This window comes from Python bivittatus, unplaced genomic scaffold (assembly GCF_059951505.1).
Source record: "Python bivittatus isolate LINGU-HERP-01145 unplaced genomic scaffold, Pbiv_v1 ctg000670_np1212, whole genome shotgun sequence".
NCBI classification, from domain to species: domain Eukaryota; kingdom Metazoa; phylum Chordata; class Lepidosauria; order Squamata; family Pythonidae; genus Python; species Python bivittatus.
Genome location: NW_028277094.1, coordinates 12,673,568 through 12,692,155, shown reverse-complemented (window position 1 = coordinate 12,692,155; position 18,588 = coordinate 12,673,568). Strand labels below are relative to the sequence as shown.

General features: G+C 47.1%; 1 protein-coding gene across 2 annotated transcripts; it reads right to left on the bottom strand.

Annotated features, from left to right (window-relative positions):
* Positions 1 to 25: 25 nt before the first annotated feature.
* On the bottom strand, positions 26 to 18,316 carry OGT (O-linked N-acetylglucosamine (GlcNAc) transferase). 2 transcript variants are annotated; one of them, XM_088151548.1, is made up of 22 exons: positions 17,939 to 18,316; positions 14,704 to 14,884; positions 13,283 to 13,526; positions 12,452 to 12,520; positions 9,437 to 9,553; positions 8,674 to 8,753; positions 8,171 to 8,366; positions 7,848 to 7,988; positions 7,218 to 7,318; positions 6,917 to 7,070; positions 6,729 to 6,830; positions 6,196 to 6,375; positions 5,924 to 6,082; positions 5,663 to 5,752; positions 5,079 to 5,204; positions 4,295 to 4,465; positions 4,047 to 4,163; positions 3,632 to 3,799; positions 3,270 to 3,422; positions 2,201 to 2,453; positions 1,961 to 2,084; positions 26 to 1,738 (listed from the first exon to the last, which is right to left on the bottom strand). In XM_088151548.1, the coding sequence occupies exons 1-22, from the start codon at positions 17,973 to 17,975 to the stop codon at positions 1,564 to 1,566; spliced, it is 3,138 nt and encodes a 1,045-aa protein (XP_088007674.1). In that variant the 5' UTR covers positions 17,976 to 18,316; the 3' UTR covers positions 26 to 1,563. The 2 variants fall into 2 exon arrangements, with proteins under 2 accessions (XP_088007674.1, XP_088007675.1); XM_088151549.1 differs by having other exon boundaries at positions 14,704 to 14,854.
* Positions 18,317 to 18,588: the final 272 nt, after the last annotated feature.

Sequence of the window (18,588 nt, the reverse complement as noted above, 5' to 3'; positions counted from 1 at the left end):
AAAAGAAAGGCAGGAGACGCGGCCAGTGATTTATTTCATCTGTATTTATCAGACACTCATCTGAAAACAAAAGCTGGTACAGCAGCAAGCGGAGTACAAACAGCTCTTCTCCCCTCGCGCTACACAGCGGTTACTCTGTCCGGCCGCACAACACCGCACACTCACTCCAGGGACACGCACCCACCTCCGCCCTCCTAGCGCAAGGTGGGGCTTGGCGGGCCCCGCCCCCCACGGAGTGGCACGCTGGTGCCGCAGGGGGAGCCCCCCCCACTGGCTCCGGCCCGGCAGAGACCAACGGCCCCACACTGAAGCATCGACTCGTGGGGCTAAGGTTAGGCTCTACCAGCCCCACGTAGGGGACTATCAAGTACCTGCGCGCAGCACTATCGGGCCATTGACACTACTGTTAATTTGCAGGCACAAAGCAGATAGAAGTCGGACGAGTCCCTTCTTCCTGCCTATTCAGAAGGTAACTGCATCCAAAGGAGGGGCTACAATTCATCTGGGGGCGCCTCAGGGGGAGGGGGAGGGGGACGAGTTGTTGTTGTTGTTGTTGTTGTTCTGCCTTTCAACCTCTGTACGCTCCACGGGCCGTGAGAAGCCCTTTCAGACGGGAGGCAGACGCTGAAAAGAAAATCCATACTTACCTGGGATTGCATTTCTGCTGAAGTCAACAGAAGAGCTTCATTTAGTAAGAGAGCCTACAAAGGCAGGTCAAGAGGTCAGCCGCCCTGCACATAATTGCTTTGTCGAGGAAGGGCGAAACACCTGTCCGTGGGCCAACCTGGTCAAACCAGAGCTTTATTTTTTAAAGTCTTTGCTACAGTGGCTACGCCTGCAACTCCGTACATAATTATTTTTCCTGCAGGAACAGGCATTTGGCACCAGGTTGGGTTTTCTCCACATATTTCAAGGAAAGATGGGGAGACTACATTTTAAATTCAATTTATCTTTTCTACAGAGAAGTGTGCCATTCTGAAGTTAATTGTCAGATGAGGCTTTTAAAAAAAGCCCTCATCGGAGTCTATAGCACACAAAGCCCAGGGGACGTGGCAAACATTAAGGAGGCTGATGTTGGCTCAAGTGGTTTATAAAACCCATAAAAAAGCTTCACCAGCAGAGATACTCTTGGGGAGGAGCAACTCAAACTAGCTGGAAATCTTGTCAGACCCACACATGTACCAACAGGAATACCCGAAAACCACTCTTTAAAAAAGCTCCAATTCCAGTCCACAAAGGAAGAGAAAGATCTAACTCCTAGGAAAACTGAATCGATCCATGAAATCACAGCTGCCTGGCCATTTTACACCTTTCCTCGTAAAGCCCAGCCCGGAGACACACATCGGGGCCCAACAGAGCTCAGCGGCAAATGCTTTACACAGGACAAAATGTTCCACATCTCCCCATCATGCAGGAGGTAAGTCCAGCTGCACTCTCCAGTTTCAACCATAGATCATTTCTGCTACAAGTACCAGGCAGATGAAGCAGAGGTGAAGTCCTCAGCTCCCTATTCGTGGCCTCTGCTCAGGAGCCCTCCTGATCGCTTTCCACGTGCCAGTTGCTTTAGGCAGATTCGCCACTCTCAAGGGAATTGATGATGTGTTCCGGCTTGTTGCCAGCCGCACAGTGCTCCCACATCTGAAGATACAGCCGCTCCAACTCCATCGTGTACTGCTTTGTATTGAACAGGGGGCTGGATATTCTCTGCTTCCAGACCTTGCCGCGTATTTTCTTCAGGCTACAGGAGGGAGAATAAACCCCCAGTGATTAGAAACGCACCACCCAGCCTTCAGAAGCTCACTTTTTCTCATGTTTCCATGTACTTGGCCCAGGCTAAGCCATCCTTCAGGAACGGTCTGACCTGATAACATCACCATTCCCATCCCTCTTTGAAGGAACATGCTGTCCTTCAGGACTTAATCCACAACCATGTTCCCACTCCCCTCAGACATATCCTTACTATTCTAGATCAGTTCCCAGTTTCACTGCAATGTCTTCATATTCCTGCCGACTCTTTGCAATGAGTTCAGGACAGCCAAGGCAAGTCAGCTGGGAGGCAGCAACACGGGATGCGAGTGTCTCTCCTGGTGGCAGAACGTAAGAAGCTCACACTTCAAGCACAGGCTGCTTTCTTGACGGACTAAGGAAGGGGCTGAACAAGCAGAGCCCCCTCCAACTTCACAACTATGTTCCGTCTTACCTGGCATTGTGACCATTGGAGTCCCAGCCCAGAGCACATCCATCCCTGTAGTGTGGCCATTACAAAGGGGGGTGTCAAGGCAGACATCAGCAAGTTGGCCCCTCCTCACATGTTCTTCTTTGGGAGCAACTGGAGAGAAGATGATGCGGTTCTGGGGAAGGCCCATGTTTTGAGCATACTGCTGAATATTTGGCTCCCCCACGGCTGGGAAACGCAACAGCCATAAAACGCTGTTTGGAACACGCTTCAGGATCTAAATGCAGAAAAGACAAAATGAGAGGTTTTAGGCATTCCTAGGCAGAACCAAGAATCACTGTTGACGACACCCAGCTGACAAATGTAAACAGCTTCAAATACTTGGGAAGCATCATCTCGAGTGATGGGTCTTTGGACACACAAATTGACTCCAGGATCAGGCCAGAGATGTGGTTACCCCTTCTCTCCCACATGGAAGAGAGTCCTGGACTCCGTACATTGGCAAGACTGTGTCTCCAATCTGGAGATCTTGGATCGCACAGAGTCCACCAGCACTGAGTCCCTGATTATCAGAGCCCAGATGTGGTGGGGTAGGACACGTCATCAGAATGGATGACCACCATATGCCTTGCCAGTTGCTCCATAGCGTACTGGAGTCTGGGAAGAGACCTCAAGGTCAACCATGCAAGCACTACAAAGATGTTGCGAAAGAAACCCTACGCCACTGTGACATCCAGCCGAGGGAATCAGAAGCTGCGGCTGCTGACAGAACCCGCTGGCGAGCCCTTCCTAGGAAGCCTCCACCGGCTTTGAAGACAGGCGCCACCAAAAAGTGACAGAAAACCATGAGCAGCGTCACAGAATAGCACCCAGAGTTACTCCAACAATGGACTTCCAGTGCCCCCCTCGTGCTAGATGCTGCACTTCCAGACTGGGACTGCAGAGCCACCTGTGTCCATAGATGAATTGCATAATGGCGTGTCTTCTTCGAACCCGAAGGATTAGCAAGCACATACAACATAACCTAGACAAAACTCCATCCTCAAGTCCGTGTTTCAAAAACAACCCAGAAAATCCATATCTAATTACTCACATTAGCCCACATTTGTAGAGTGGAAGGGTCAATCTTATAAAGCTGATTGAAGTTACAATATACAACTGAATCTTCAGGCAGTCCGTATTGGGATCGAGTGGTGACAATGATGGTGCGTGGAACCTCCTCACCAGTTGCAGCTTTATTGTTAATCTAAATGAAATGAGTAAAATTGAGTTAACAGGGCCTCAGGAGCTGCTGAGCAGCAACTGTGGCCTTCTGCCCACAGGCCTTCCTTCTTCCCATTCTACTGCTTTCCACAAGGTCAGCTCCCTCTTCCTCTTCCTCCTTCAACAACCAAGACCCTCAACTGCATGAACTCCAGAATTCCAAATAAGGAGCCAGGACACACAGTTTCTCACCTGGGTAGTGGCTAATCCATTGCTAATGTTGAATCCATTTATTGTTATCTGAATTTGTCCACGATTTATCATATCAATCACAGCTTCTGCAATGGTATTCATGGGGATGACAGGCATGCTGAGACCAGCACTGCTGTCTGCGTTGTCTCCTCCATCAGGACATTTCATCTGGAAGCCAAGACAAGTAAACGCTGTTTATCTAAAGGCATTCCTTCAGAAAGAGGAAGCAGCGAATGCTAAAGTCTAGCCAATTACATACAGAAATACAGTTAACATATCGCTTTGTATATTCCCTACCCCTCCCTTTCCAGAATAGGTCAGCGTTTTCATTTCCCCATTTGCAATCTTCTGCAAAATGCCATTTAGTTGTCTGCATATTCGTGCTATGCTATACACGTTGCTGAAATGGTCTCACCTTCACTATTTTTACATCAGGTAGGCTGTCAAGGAAGGCCTTCAGATCAATGCCATTCAGAACAATTCTGTTATCGTAAATATGCCCATTCGATTTGAAGTCAATAACGGCTTTTTTCTGAAAGAAAAGAAAGGCTTTAATTTGAGAACGCTGGAATATGGGTTTTAATGTTTTCTTAATGTTTAAGTTCAGAGAAAAAACTGAGAGAATGAAACAAAGCATTGATCCTAGCCTTGCTCACTGAGTACCTTCAAGTGTGGGAACATGTTAGCATGATCTCCAATGAAGAATGTATTTGGCATGTAAGCCAGCTTTTCAGAGTACTGTTCAGCAACTTCTATGGGTGATGTTTCTTTGTCCGTGATGATATAATCCATGAATAATGCCCCACTAGTGCCAGGATAGCCCAGCCACATAGCCTAGATAGAAGGGAAGATGAAACACATCTCACGTCAAGGTCACCACAAAAACCTAACAGTGTCTTGAAAGAACACATCAACTTGCATTCACAAAAGTAACAAGACAGCAATTGTCACAACCAGCCAGGAAAACCCCTCTCACAAAATTCCAGAAGAGACAACGCAGGATGATTACTACTTCATGTACTTAGTGGACAGCTAAGGACATGATTTTTTAAAAAATAAAACCAAGGAACCAGTTTTAATGATAGTTTTAAATACATTAAATGATTATGTAATGTATTTACATATAATATTTAATATGTAAATGCATTAGATAATAAGATTACTACTGGCGAGAAAGACCTCTGTACTGCAAGCAGGAGGATCTGAAGAATGTGAAACATGGTATTTATGACATAAGTGAGATTTGGGCCATTCACCTGTGAACCAACCAAGGTGGGACAAACTGCTTTTACCATGCACCTTAAGTTTGGCTACTCCTTTGTAACAACATGGGCAAAATTCACCTACTATTTGTACAAAATAAGGTCTGAAGGAAGTAGGGAGAAAGAAGGGAATTTTCACAGAAGGAAGCCTGCATCAGGTGTGACTTCCAGGACATCTCCATTACCTGGATTGGCGCTGGCCTGAGGGCAAAGAGCTCATTACGGGCTCCCTTGGTGTAGCCGTTCATGTTAATAAGGATGTGTATGCCGTCCTGGTGGATGCGATCGGCAGCTTTTCCGTTACATGGAACCTGGGGTGGGTGCCAAAATTAGAACATGCTGCTAAGACATCTTTCTGCCTTGCTTCAACCTGCCAAATTAAGGGGTGGCAGCCCAAACTCACAAACTGAGGTATCAGGGCAATGCTTGACTTTATTTTCCAAAAATACAGACTGCAGGAAGACATCACAAATTTTGCTACAACTTCTAAATCTCCAGACATAAAGCTAAAAGCATGGACAAGTTATTCCAAATGCTATAGTGCAGCCTTTAATTGCCATGATCGTTTACTAGTAGAGCACATGACCTGTCCTTCATGCTGCGCTGGTTAACTCTGGAACTACAGTAATTTTCATCTCATGCTTAAGATAATGCCCCACTATTTTTACAATGAAACCATGTTATTCTATGCAGCTTGCTATGCTCAGAGCCCAAAATTCAGAACTTCTGCTCCCCTTGCTCAGAAAAGCATCCTGGGGATTGCTCCTACCTGAGATAAGTCAATGAAATGATTTGCTTCAGCCATTACTTTTACTCGGAAGTTGGTGCCGTCGTCGGGGCTCAGCGCGTAGCAAAATACCTAGAAAGGAGCAATACCGAAACACTTGGGATTCAGGTTCACCAGAGCCTCCCAAGAAGCCTGACCAAAAAAGGCTCCATTTACAAAGGGCACAACCTGCCACAACTACTAGATCAGGACATTTACACTAGACCGAAGCAAGGTGCCCAACTTTTTTCAAAGGCCCCTTACCTCAAATTTGTCAGGGTTGTGCATGCCTGGGATTGACTGCATGAGATGAGAAGTGGGGTGATTCCCAAAGTCAGAGCTCACATAGCCCACACGGAGCCGTCCTTCGCTGGCCTTTAACTCCTTAGGGTGTTCATAGGGAGGCTTGTGAAGCACATTGATCTGGCAACAAAAAAAAGGCAGGCTACTTCTAGGGCGGTAAAAAGGGGCCCATCACTTACAAGCCCACGTCTTCTAGAGGAATAAACACCAAAGCTTTTGAGCAGTAAACCCACCTTGTCCAAACACAGGTTTCCATGTCTCTCCGCAATAGCCTTTCGGAAACCATGAGACAACGGGTAGAGCATGCTATGGTGAGGGTGGACAGAAGGGAGACGGTTCTTCTCCAGCTGATCAGCAACTATCGTAACCAGCTTCTTCATTCGTTCGTCATAGTCAGTCCAATCGCAAACAATCTTAAAAAGATAAAACAGCATATGGCATTAGCGCTGTTCATGTAGGACTTACAAATACACAGAATGCCCAATGTTCAAAGAACACATTCAAGCTCAAGGAAGTATCATTTGTGACCTCATAACAGAAACACAGCTCTCACTTGGCATGGATTATGCTGACTGCTATGGGCAAGAGTCCTTTCCAGACCCAGCTGGAGGTTCCACAACTGAGCCACAGCTTTTTCCTTTGACAGTTCTCAGTCACGTTCTTCAGATGGGCTTGCTTGCATGCTGCAAAGTTGGATGACCCTCCAAAACCCTGGTGCTTTTCACAAAGGAAGTAATTCCTAGGAGGCAGCAAAAGCTCTCCTTACCTGCAAGCAGTGTGCCAAGTTACAGTAGGCATCAGGAAAGTCAGGTTTCAGTTTCAGAGCAGTACGGTATGAAGCAATGGCCTCTGGTATGTTCCCTGAATCCTGGAAGCAGAGGAAGAGCAGCTAAGCAAGGGCAGCCTGCTGGCTACCGCGGCCACTGTGCCCGACTTGAACCAGCCCCAGCGAACCTTGTGGATGGAAGCCAGATTGCTGTGGGCATCAGCAAAGGCAGGGTTTATTTGGATGGCCCGGGTGTAGCACTGCAAAGCTCCCTGGACATCCTGCATCTCTTTCAAGGTGTTCCCCATGTTGGAGTAGGCATCTGCAAATGTGGGGCTGATTCTAAATTACAAAAAAGGGGAAGAGGGGGTGTGAGAGATTGCACTGTTTGCACCAGAAGAATATTTTACTGGCCAACATTCAGCCATTCATTCACACCTGTTTCTATACGCTTAATCCAACAACCTGTCCAAATGCTTAAGACCTTACCTGATAGCTTCCTTGTAATGCATGAGTGCCTCCTGTAGCTTTCCCTGCTGTTGTAAAACACTTGCTAAATTGGAATGAGCAGCTGCAAATTCTGGGAAAACCTGCAGGAAATAAGATTGTCTTAGTTCTTCTAAGAAAACCTCACTGCCCAAGACTGTCTTGAAGAACTAAATTGTTTTTGCATCCTTTTCTTACTTGAAAAGAACTACTGAAAAAATGATCTACGTATATTGAATGACATGCCACATGCCTTCCTGGAGCTGCCCAGAACCACTGTGTGCGGTGAACTGATCATCCTGCTCTCTGTTTAGCTCACCAAGCTATCCCTCCTCACATAGTCCCTCCCTTCTTATTTCTCCTGCCTCTTTGATCGTTCTCTTCCTGCACTAGCTGGTCAGAAAGAGGGGAGGGATTTTCAATCTCCCTGCAGAGGCCCCTTAGAAACAGAAGCAAATGTAACCCTGACAAAGAGGTATACAAAATTCAAGGGAATAATCTCCCTTCTTTTCCAAGCTGACATTCTTAGCCTTCATTTCTACAATTCAGCACCCCGAAATTAAAGAAAGCCGGCCAGGCTTTCTAAGGATACACGTGACCCTGACTATCGTGGATGATGACTGACAAGCAGACCTCAAGAGCTTTACGGTAGAGGCGAACAGCCTCCTCGATATTTCCTTGTTCCCGCTTGATGTTTGCCAGGTTATTGAGGGAATCCGCGTGAGTGGGACACAGACGAAGAGCTGTGTTGTAACACTCCTCTGCTTCGGCAACCTGTGAACACGGATTACACTAAGTTTAGCATTCTAAAAAAGAAAGAAAAGAGAACGGCAGTTTTTCAAAAACCTCAGCCTAACGCTCCTTACAACGCAAACAGGCTCTGATACGGAAAGCCATCCCTCCTGACCACTCAGGCCCATCCCCAGCCAGCCAGCCAGCCAGTCAGGCTGTCTTACGCTGCCTTTCTCCTTGAGCGCGTTGGCCAGGTTGCAGTAAGCGTCGGGGAAGTGCGGCTGCAGCTCGATGGCACGTTTGTAGGTGTCTATAGCCAAGTCAATCAGCCCCTGCTCATAATAGACGCAGGCTAGGTTGCCGTGCACGACTGCGTGGTTCGGGCTCAGGCTCAGGGCTCTCAGGTAGGCTGCAACAGCTCTAAAACAAGAGGCTCTACAAGTCAAGCTGATGGTCCACAGGGAACAAGAACAACGACCACACAAGACGGTGCTTGTTTTAATTCATGCATATAAAAAATGGGACACTGGCAGGGATGGTAAATTACATCACGGTTTCCCCTCCTCTGCAAGAAGCACTACCTCTGTAACTCCCCAAGGATTGTGACTGTTTCTCAGTAAACAGACTAGGGTGACCCTACACTTTCTTGACCCCCAACCATCCATAGGGAGCACAGGTGGATAGAAGTCAAGCCCTAGCCTGGGAAGAATCCATTTTGTCTGATTACCTGTCAAATATCCGGGCCTCCTTCAAGACATTCCCCAGATTGATGTAAGCATCCAAGAAGTTCGGGTCAAGGGTCACAGCCTTAGAAAATTGAAGACAACAGTAAGAGGTCTGCCTCAGACCGTCTGACAAACTCTACTTCCTACTGGCTAAGCAGTCAGAATCAGCAGCATGAGGCAAAGGTGCTACCAAATTCACATTTGAAGGCCCTTTCCCTAGTGTGTCTCTTTCATCTTATCTCCATGGCCTACCAAAAGTGATATCTATCTATCTATCTGAAAGTATATGAAAGTAAAGATGTGCTGTGGTTGAAATCCAAAGCTAACAAGCTGAACATGCATTCTGCTCACCCCCTCCAAAGTTCTTGTGGCAGCATATCCCTGGACACAAGCTCAGGTCAAAGAGGGTGGGAATAAGTTTTGTCTTATAGTAAATTATAAATGAAACAAGAGGAAATGTGTTTTAAAAAATCATCCTTAGTATTTCTCCCACCATCCACTTCTATTGTGATTATCAGACTGCAGCTCTCCTTCCTCTTCACTATTATCCTTCCCAAAGCTCAGAACTGATAAAAAAGCTAGAGGTTCCAAGGGCTACTTCCTTCCTGATCACTGTTAATAAGGCACCAATATTCAGGCACACATGCTACTGCACGTACAGATGCACCAGTTCAACCTGACATTTGTCCCAGGCAGCCAGGCTGTCTCACTGTGTGCTCAGCTAAGTATTTTGAACACAGAACGTCAAAATTCTCAAATAGTTACCTTTTCAAAGTGATGTATGGCAAGCCAGATTTCTCCTTGAGCATTGAACACACAGCCAAGGTTACTCCACGCAACTGCAAAATTGGGTTGAGTTTCAATTGCCTTCAAATAACAGGCCTTGGAAGGGTTAAAGATAGATAGATACAAGGGGAGGGAATAATTGCACAAAAGAAAATTGAGGAAAATATTGTTAGTATTCCTTCTCCAACCCGCCAAAAGTGATCCTGCAGTATAGGCTTGCTTGCGCCAAAACTAAAGGGCTGTAAACAGCTGGCTGATCCTGCGCTGGCGCAAACCAAAACCCAAGGGCAAACCCACCATCATCAGTTACGCTGATCCTTGCACTGCAACACTTACTCAACCCAGGAAATTTCCAGTCCTCCCCCCCCACCAGATGTCCAGAGTAACTGCATTCCAGTGGAATCCAAAGCAAGAGCCAGCTTCAGAAGCAACTTTTAACACACTGGCTTGGACAGCAAGCTGGATAAAAAGCACATAAACTAACTGGATGACCTTGACCACCCTCTTCCAAAAGATCTACTGAAAACAGGTAGCATATGGAAGTGGTGCATTTAAAGAGACAGACTGGAGGAGACTCTGCACCCTTTCAACTCCAGGGTCCTGTCCTGATCCTGCCTTTCTCCACATCTCAACGCTGCCTTCAGCTTCCAAAACCTCAAATACCAGGTTTGCCCAAAGGTTCAGGTCCCTGCAATGCAAGCGCAAGACGTCGCAAGCGCTCCCTAACAGCGCGCCGCTGCGCTATCGCTGCAAACTGCTGCACTGTGTTGAACGGCCCTGGAGACTGTGAGCGGCCAACCAGACTGATTAATCTACCGGAGAGGCCTGTGTGAAAACTGTCAATGTTAAATTTGCGTCTGAAATCTGAATGCACTGCAATCCAATTACATCGAAAATCCTACAGCACAGGGCTCAGGAAGCCATGCGGTTAGAGATGAATCATCTGATCAACCATTCACAAGGGCTCAATCGCACGCAATGCGCATTTCCGCTGCGCAGCCTTTGCGCTACTGCAGGATCACAGCGCATCATCAGAAGAGCAGAACGCTGCAATCCAAACAAAGAAGAAAAAGGAAAAAAATGAACCACCAGGAAGAGTTAGAAGCTTTAACTATAGTAACTCCAATTACTTCTTTTACATCTTTAATTTACTTTTACAATATATCTTTGAAAGAATTGTGGCTAGGACTATAAAATATTCTCTAGCATTACTTGCTTGTACATTAAATACTTAAACTGCTTCTGAAGCCACAAGACAGAAGATTCAGGCATGGAGGCAAATGGTTTTGCTGTGGCAGTTACAAACCCGTTACCATATTTCTCATGTGAGTTTTCGGTGCGTTCCTTGCTGGAAGAGGAGGAGGAGGAGTGTGTCTGCCCTAGATCCAGGCCTCGAGCTCCCTTCAGCGAGGCACCTTACGCATGGAATAGGAGGTTTCACCCACCTGAAACCTTCTAAATACAATATCAATGGTGAAAAACCAAAAACAAGAGAGAAAATAAAACAAGATCATTAGTAAAAAGTTCAACAAAGCAATTGAAAATCTCTGGATATGTCTAACACAGGGGTTCAGGACAGTTTTCTGTAACATGGGAGACATGCAGAAGGGAAAGGGTTAATCAGGGCAACTGCAAACAGCAGGAATTGGAAGAAAGGCTCTGAAATTTCCACAAAACTTAAATTTCACTTGAAATTGCAAATATTCTTGCTGGTTTGATCTTACAAATGCACTGACAGCCAAAGAAATACATTGCAATTTATTTCAAGTATGTGTATATTTTTATATCTTTAGTTATCTTCCCCTTCTTTAGTGGAATTCTCACAGAAACAGAATAACACTTTCAAACTAGGTGTCTCCAAGCTCTGAAATAAAGAAGTCAGCAACCTAAGGCAGGCGCAGTGTCTTGGCCTATACCAGTCACACTAAAAGCTGCAGTGAAGTGCAATTCATGTTAGCTGTCCACCTGACAGGCTGAGTATCACTGGTCTTCTGAAAAAGACGTTTCAAAGCCACCAGCATCAATCTCAAGGGCAGCTACATCGCCCACCTTATACTCTAAAGGCACAGTTCCAATGCCCAACCACCAACCCTTCTGACAAGCAAAATTCCCTCCCCCGCCCGGAGGTACAGCGACCAGCCAGACAGCTACACTGTTTATACACTCCACTTGGTAGCATGCGCGCGGGGCTTGAAGCGAAGGACTGCCGCGGAGGTCCTTCTGGTTCCTCCACACTCCTCACCCCTGCTGCGCAAATGCGTAAGGTGGCTTGTAACAAGACAATTCCAGGTTGTTCTTTTCCTTTTTTGCATTCCAAGTTTTTGTTATGCCAAGAGCCTCAAAACCCATCCTGGTATTCAAATTCTTGGTTGGAAACCAGACTGCTAGAAGCCACCTTTCCACTTAGTATAGCAAGTTTTTCTTTGATCAGGTCATTTTCCAAGCAAACCAACACCTTTCCTTGACATTTGGGCAAAAACAGATCGTTTTAAAGAACCCAATTGCAACAATACTGTTTGCTAGCCTTTCTTCCACTATAAACATATGGGGGAAAGAGGGAGGGGAAGGGTTAAAGAATCTTTTTAATGCCATATTCATAGGGTAACATTTGATAAGGTTCTTCTACACTTACAAGCCACAAAGGACTTTAGAAGAGCATTCACAGGAATCACGGACTAAGTCACTGGCTTGGCATCAGCAGGCAAGCCTCAGTTTGGAACCCATGTTATTTCCAGATCAGGGAGTAGTGGAGCCCCTGCCAGTCACTTCACCATAATGGATAGTCTAGTTCTGCAGCAAGACTCAATGTTCAATTTCTCGCCTTAAAGCAAGGGTTAACATGGGCATGCCATATCTCGCCCTGCCACTACTCTGGGGCAATTCAGAGCCTTCAGCTTTCAGCCATGTCTTGGGACTCTTGCAGGTCAACGGAGAACTGAAGACTTGGTGCAAGCGTTCAAATTTTTCAAAAGACTGATTCTACAGAACACCTACCTTGGCTTCTTCCAAGCGACCCAGGGCTTTGAGCAGATTCCCCAGGTCACTACGCACACAGTACAAGTCCTGAAAATCAAGTGAGTTGTGTCATCCCCAGCACAACCAATCAAGACTTTAAAAGACAGATCAGAAATTGAAAATGAGAATACTGCAATAAAGAAACTACCATCAACTGATTATATTTTTATAATTTTCTGTAAAGGGAAAGACTGGAGGGTGCTACTTGGAATCATAAAGCAAGTCTGCAAACAACACACGTCTGTAAAATTATCTCACTAGACAATAAACCTTCATGTAGCTTTCACATCACAACTTATTTGGAACTTTTCCTGCACTGAGGAACTGTAGTTGGAAGCATGGGCGGACACACTAACGGAAGAGTGGGAGAGATCCATAAAGTAATGGATAGCAACTCAAAAGAGCAGAACGGCCAACATGCTGGACGAGCAAGCAGCAGCGCATGATAGTGAACAGAAATTCACCCAAATTCCAATTCTCCGAATTCAAAACAGTGGGATGGGAGGCAGAAATTCTGAGAGTTATTACCCAATATGTGTTTTATGTGTGTTATGTGTTTTATGGTTTTTATATTTTTAAAGCTGCACTGGGGTGGCATTAATTTCGTTGTACAAGTTGTACAATGACAATAAAGATTTCTATTCTATTCACACACATATCAACGGTTTTCTCACAGATAGGCCTTAACCATGCTAATGTCACCTATACAGCAGTACAAGGGCTTTAGGTGCAACCTAGAAGGGCCTGTGACAAAACTGTTGTTTTGGAGACAAAAGTTATTTCCAAGAGAACTGCACTCTCTCAACTTACAGGGTTGTACTGCAGGGCAGAAACATATGCCTGCACTGCCCCTTCCATATCTCCTGCAGCTACCAAAGCAGCAGCAAGGTTAATGTATCCATCAATGAAGTCTGGCTTGAGGCGAAGGGCGTGCCGGTAGTGTTCAATGGCCTCCTGCAGCTGCCCGCGTTCCTTATACACATTTCCCAGGTTTGAGTAGGCTTCCGCCAGTAATGGATTCTGCTTGATCGCCAAAGTGCTGAAGTGAGCAGACCTAGAGGAAACATAGAATTATTTGAAGTTTTAACATGTCTTCATTAAAGTAGTAATTATCCACTGGACCTCTGACAGTTCTTACAAATCAACAGACTGAGTTCAACATTTAAAAGGGACATTTTAATAGTAGATCAAATAAATTGCCTGCAGGTGGTCACAATGAACTGCCACTCATTAGAGCAAGTCTGTCCATTTTTTTGAGCCTGAGAGGTACACAATAGGGTAGCATGACAGGGCATGCACACACACACACTCGCTTCCTCCACAGAACCATCAAAGCCAGTTTTAATCCTATTGCTTCCAGGGAGCCTTGGAGGAGGGATAGAGAAGCTTTATCCCCATTCAAGACACCCTGATGAAGAGAACGATGAGCAAAAGCTACCTTAATCTTGACCACCGAGTCAGGGCACATGAGTTCTCTTCAATCTCTCTTTCTCAGCAATTACTGCAGCAGCAGCACCAACACTGGTAATCTCACATGGGGGGCCTTTAAGGACCAGGGATTGCTGATATGTGTTCTACCTTTTGTCATGTATTACAGTAATGGAACAAACACACAGAACTTCTGTCACACAAATGGTATTTCCCAGGCCAATGAGGCCCGTTCCCCCCCCAAAAGCTGACTGGTCATCTAACATGAGGCGCACTTTTTAATATTATCATATTCTTGGATTCCTGAGGAGCTGCTGATGCAGAAACATTCTCCTTCAATTCAACATTTCCTGCAGTTTTTATAATTTGTCATGTTACCAGAAACTTTACTTGTGGGTATGATATACTTTCAGTGTGGCTTCCTGCTTATTTAATATATTTTGAAATATTCTACCAAGTTTAAAAGAACATAGAAAACCTTTGGGAGACAACTGAGTTGCTAAAAACCCTTCATGCTACTTGTTCAAAGACAGCAATTAGACTTCCATGATCCAGTCCCCACTTCTGCAAGAAATCAACTCCAGTTCTACGAGAAAGGGGAAGAATACTGGAAATATAATTTTATTGTAAAACAATATTCTTGCCCACAATCTACCTACAAGAATCTCCACTGGCTAGGACTGCATGCATGTAAATAAAGAACCAAGCCCAAGTGGGAACATCAGAATGCCCGTCCCTGTGCCCAAAACCTCTCTTTTTAAGCAGTGCCCTAAGCAATGGGCAGAAAGGCACCAGCCTCCTACCTGTCCAGCCTGCGACACTGGAAGTGAATGGATGAAAGCAGTAAGAGCACACCCGTGTTGTCAGGTTCTTGGCGCCAAAGCTGCATGCAGTGCCTCTCTGCTGCTTCAAAATCTCCTGCTTGATACTCCCGGTGAGCCAACTCCGCTAACCCTTGGAAGGAAAGCATACGTTTCGTTGGTTCTGAAGAATCACCAAAACATTCAGGGGAGGGGGGAAAACAAAAAGTTAGAAAATGGGAACAAAAATGGATAAACAATGGTGTACAAATTAAAAGATGAAATGCCAACATCACATAAAACCCAAGGGGTATTTGGTGATTAAAGACAGAGACATATGGCTCTCTAGCTTAATGATGAATGATAGCCTTGTCAAGCTTCAAAGATGCCAATCCTTTCCTTGACCGATTACTGTTCCCCCGCCCCTTCATCTTAGCATCCTCCGCTTTAGCTTAACTATGGCCCAAACTATCTGAAAATCCTCCACAGCCACTGTTTCTTTAATGTATGTCAGGCATCTATCATCATTCAATGCAAGTCCTGCTGTCTCAAAACTTTCAGATGTAAGAAAAGAAAAACATGATTCCATGCAATGAAATATTCACATACAGCAAGTACAGGTTAGCTGCCAAATAAACCTAACATTGCTGAGAAAACCTTCAGACTTTGTTCAGAGAAAGCTATAAACCATTTGTTTGCCTGTGTGTTCATCGTCTGTAGTCAGCTCCAGAGCAATATGCTCCCCACAATAAAATCATCAGAGAGGGGAGATCATAAAACTCAACATTTGCTGGATCAGGAATCAGATTTTTCTAACACTTACTTAGTTAAAACACTGAGCAAAGCAATGCCTAAAATTAAGTGTATTCAAGTGCAATCAACTGTGGTGAACTAAAAAAGTGAACAATTTATCACAAACTACAATATTACAAATAGTAAATAAAGATAAAAAACTGAACTCATAAATGGTATCTGAAGAGGAGAGGAAAGAAGGAAGATTTGTATAAGCTTTGCAAATAGCCTGATAAAAGCTTGCACAACACTTTTCTGTAATTTTCCATCAAGATGGTAATTTAGCAAATAACTCGTGGAATCAGAATGCCTACAGAAATGTTTGATTTAAAAAAAAATAATGCAATTTCAGCAGCGTCGTATCATTTTATTTTTAAAGATCACCAATCTTTAAAAAGGCTGATTATCTGTTACAACCCCCAAGGGACTAGGAACTGCTTAATACAGAGGCCCACACAGAAGTTGTATAGGGAAGGGGCTGAATTTTTTTTTTAACTCTGTTTTCCATCTGAACCTTTTGCAACCTTCCCAAAATGGCTTATTCCACTACTAATACTAATTATTCCTATTTAAAAGGCAAGTAAAAGTCCCTCGCCCAAGATGCATTCAATAGCAAGAAGAATTTTCTGGATAATTTTGAACTATCTTTAACTCTGTCTTTAACTGACTCAAATCTATTTTTGAAAGATCTTTGTGCTTTCTTTAGATTTTCAAACAGACTTCCTCCACATCTGCAAATTTAACACACTTTATATATAGGCACTTGAGAACAACCTCAATCTCTTATATAATAAAACAATAAGTTTCTACGCATGGAAAATATAGGAGGAAAACATCCATACCATTTCACCTGACTACAACAGAGGGGTAGGAACTGAATACAAGCACCTCAAATCCAAGGGCAATTCTTTATCCCTTGATATGCAAGCTAAATAAAAAAAGTGTTATCAGAAGAAAGGTTATCATCCATTTCAGGGGGGGAAAAACCACTGTAGTATAGAGATACAATTCCTTTTCTAATAAGACCACGCACTAATTTTAAGAAATGAGTTAGGAAATTGCCTTTCAATTGTAGTTGTACCATTTGAAATGTTGAAAGATGAAAAAGTACACAGCATTCAATTATTTTTCATTCAAAAATTTGTGCGCATTATATTTATACATAAATCCCATCTTTGGTTATCATTAGTAGCCAAACTTGTCTGAGAGCTTCCTTTTATCATTATCTACTGGCCACCTATCACACTAAGATAAATCAAGGCCCACTCGCCCTACTATTAGCCAACCGCTGCTGCCCTGGGTAACTACCCTTGGAGGTAAGTGACAATCCTTCATGATTTAAAACAAGAATGGGAAACCAGGATGGCTCGAGCCTGCCAGAAGTTATAATTCGCCATCATCTGGGAAGACCAGCATCAAACCATAACCACCATTTTGTTTGGGAGGAAGACGTGAAGCGCGGAGAGAAATTCTTAACGAGACAGCCGTGCTCGCAAGCGCCAAGCGTCCCTACTGCACCTTATCAGACTGTATTGTTCCATCTCCGGACGACTACAGACCCAGAAGAAAGCAGCGCTGTCCGTTGCACAGGTCACTGGAAAAACCCCGCACGGAAAGTTGCGCACGTGCGCCGTGACAGACGAGCCGATAGGCAGGTCTGCGCTCTACAAGCCACGCGCTGCGCCCCCCCACCGCTGGCCGGGTGCCCCCGCCGAAGGGAGCGAACGGGCCGGGCCTCCTCTCCTCTCCTCCCGGAGAGCTATTTCCGCGGCTCCCGGCCAATAACTGACGCTCCTCAGCCGAGCGTCGTTCGCTCGCTCGGCTCCCGCCTCGGGGCCCTGGAGCTACCGCGCGGACCCCGCGCAGCTCCTCTTCCCTTCGCGGTACCCCCGATTCACGGAAGCAGACGCCCGGCGACCCACGAGCGGCTGGGAGAGGCTGACTCGATTTCCTAAGTCCAGGGCCCGCGAACCCCCACAAGGCGGCACCTCCCGAGGCCCCTTTGCCCGCAGCCCACGAATTCACGGGGGCTCCTTCCGCGCAGCGTCTCACCCCGGGAAAAAGGCCCGGGACTGAGTTCCGGGCCCCTGCGGCCCGCCCGGCGGTCGCCCGCGGCCCCCGAGCCATCGGCCAGGGAGGTGCCGAAGGGGACCCGGCCCCGGCGCCCTTGCCGCCCGCAAGAGGGGGACCTCGCCGGCCCGCGCTTCCGTCCCGGGCGGCCCCCGGCTGCCGCGCACGTGCGCCCGCCTCGTGACACGCCAGCGCCCGGAGCAGCCGCCGGCGCCCGGCGCCCCCTCCCCTGGCGGCCGCCTTGGCAGCGGCGGCCGCCGCGGCGCGCGCCCCCGCCCGCGGAGAGGCCTTGCCGGAGCCGCGGCGGCTCCCAGCGACACCCCCGCGAGCGGCGGCCGGGCCCGAGAAAGGCGAGGGGAGCCACGGCGACAGGTACCTGTGCTGTCGGCCACGTTCCCCACAGACGCCGCCATAGCTCCGGCGGCTGCCTCGCTCGCGTTCGGCCTCGGCCCCCGGTCGCTCCCCGCGCCTCAGGCAGCGGCTCCTGAAATGGCGGCGGCAGCGCGCAAGGGGACGGCTCCCGAGCGAAGGGCCTCGCCGGATCTTCTTCCACTTCGCAAAGTAGTCCCTGGGCTCCGGCGGTTTGGTCCGCTTCCGTAGGGGCGAGGTTTACGGGGAGGGCGCTGCGCCGACCCGGGGCCACTCTCCCCTCAATCTCCCCAACGGGGCTCCAAGCAGAAATGCCGAGACGCGGGTCTCCTTCCACGCTGACCGAAGCCCTCCTCCGGACGCTCCACTGCGCCAAAGTAGCGCAGCACGCATGCGCCGTTGCTCGTCAGCTAGCGTCACCGACCCTTCCGAGACGCACAAGGGCGGGGGGAGCGGCGCGATTACCGACGGGAAGAAAAGGGCGGGAATTCGACTGCGACAGCAGTGGGGGAAGGGCGCCGCGGCTCCCGGGCCCCGCCCAGACGGAGCCCAAAATGGCCGCCCGTTCTCGACGGGGCGGCGGCGCTGACGAGCGGGTCGCCGCAGCGGCAGGGATCCCCCCCTCCCCTCCCCTCCCCTCCCCCGGCTCGGGCGAAA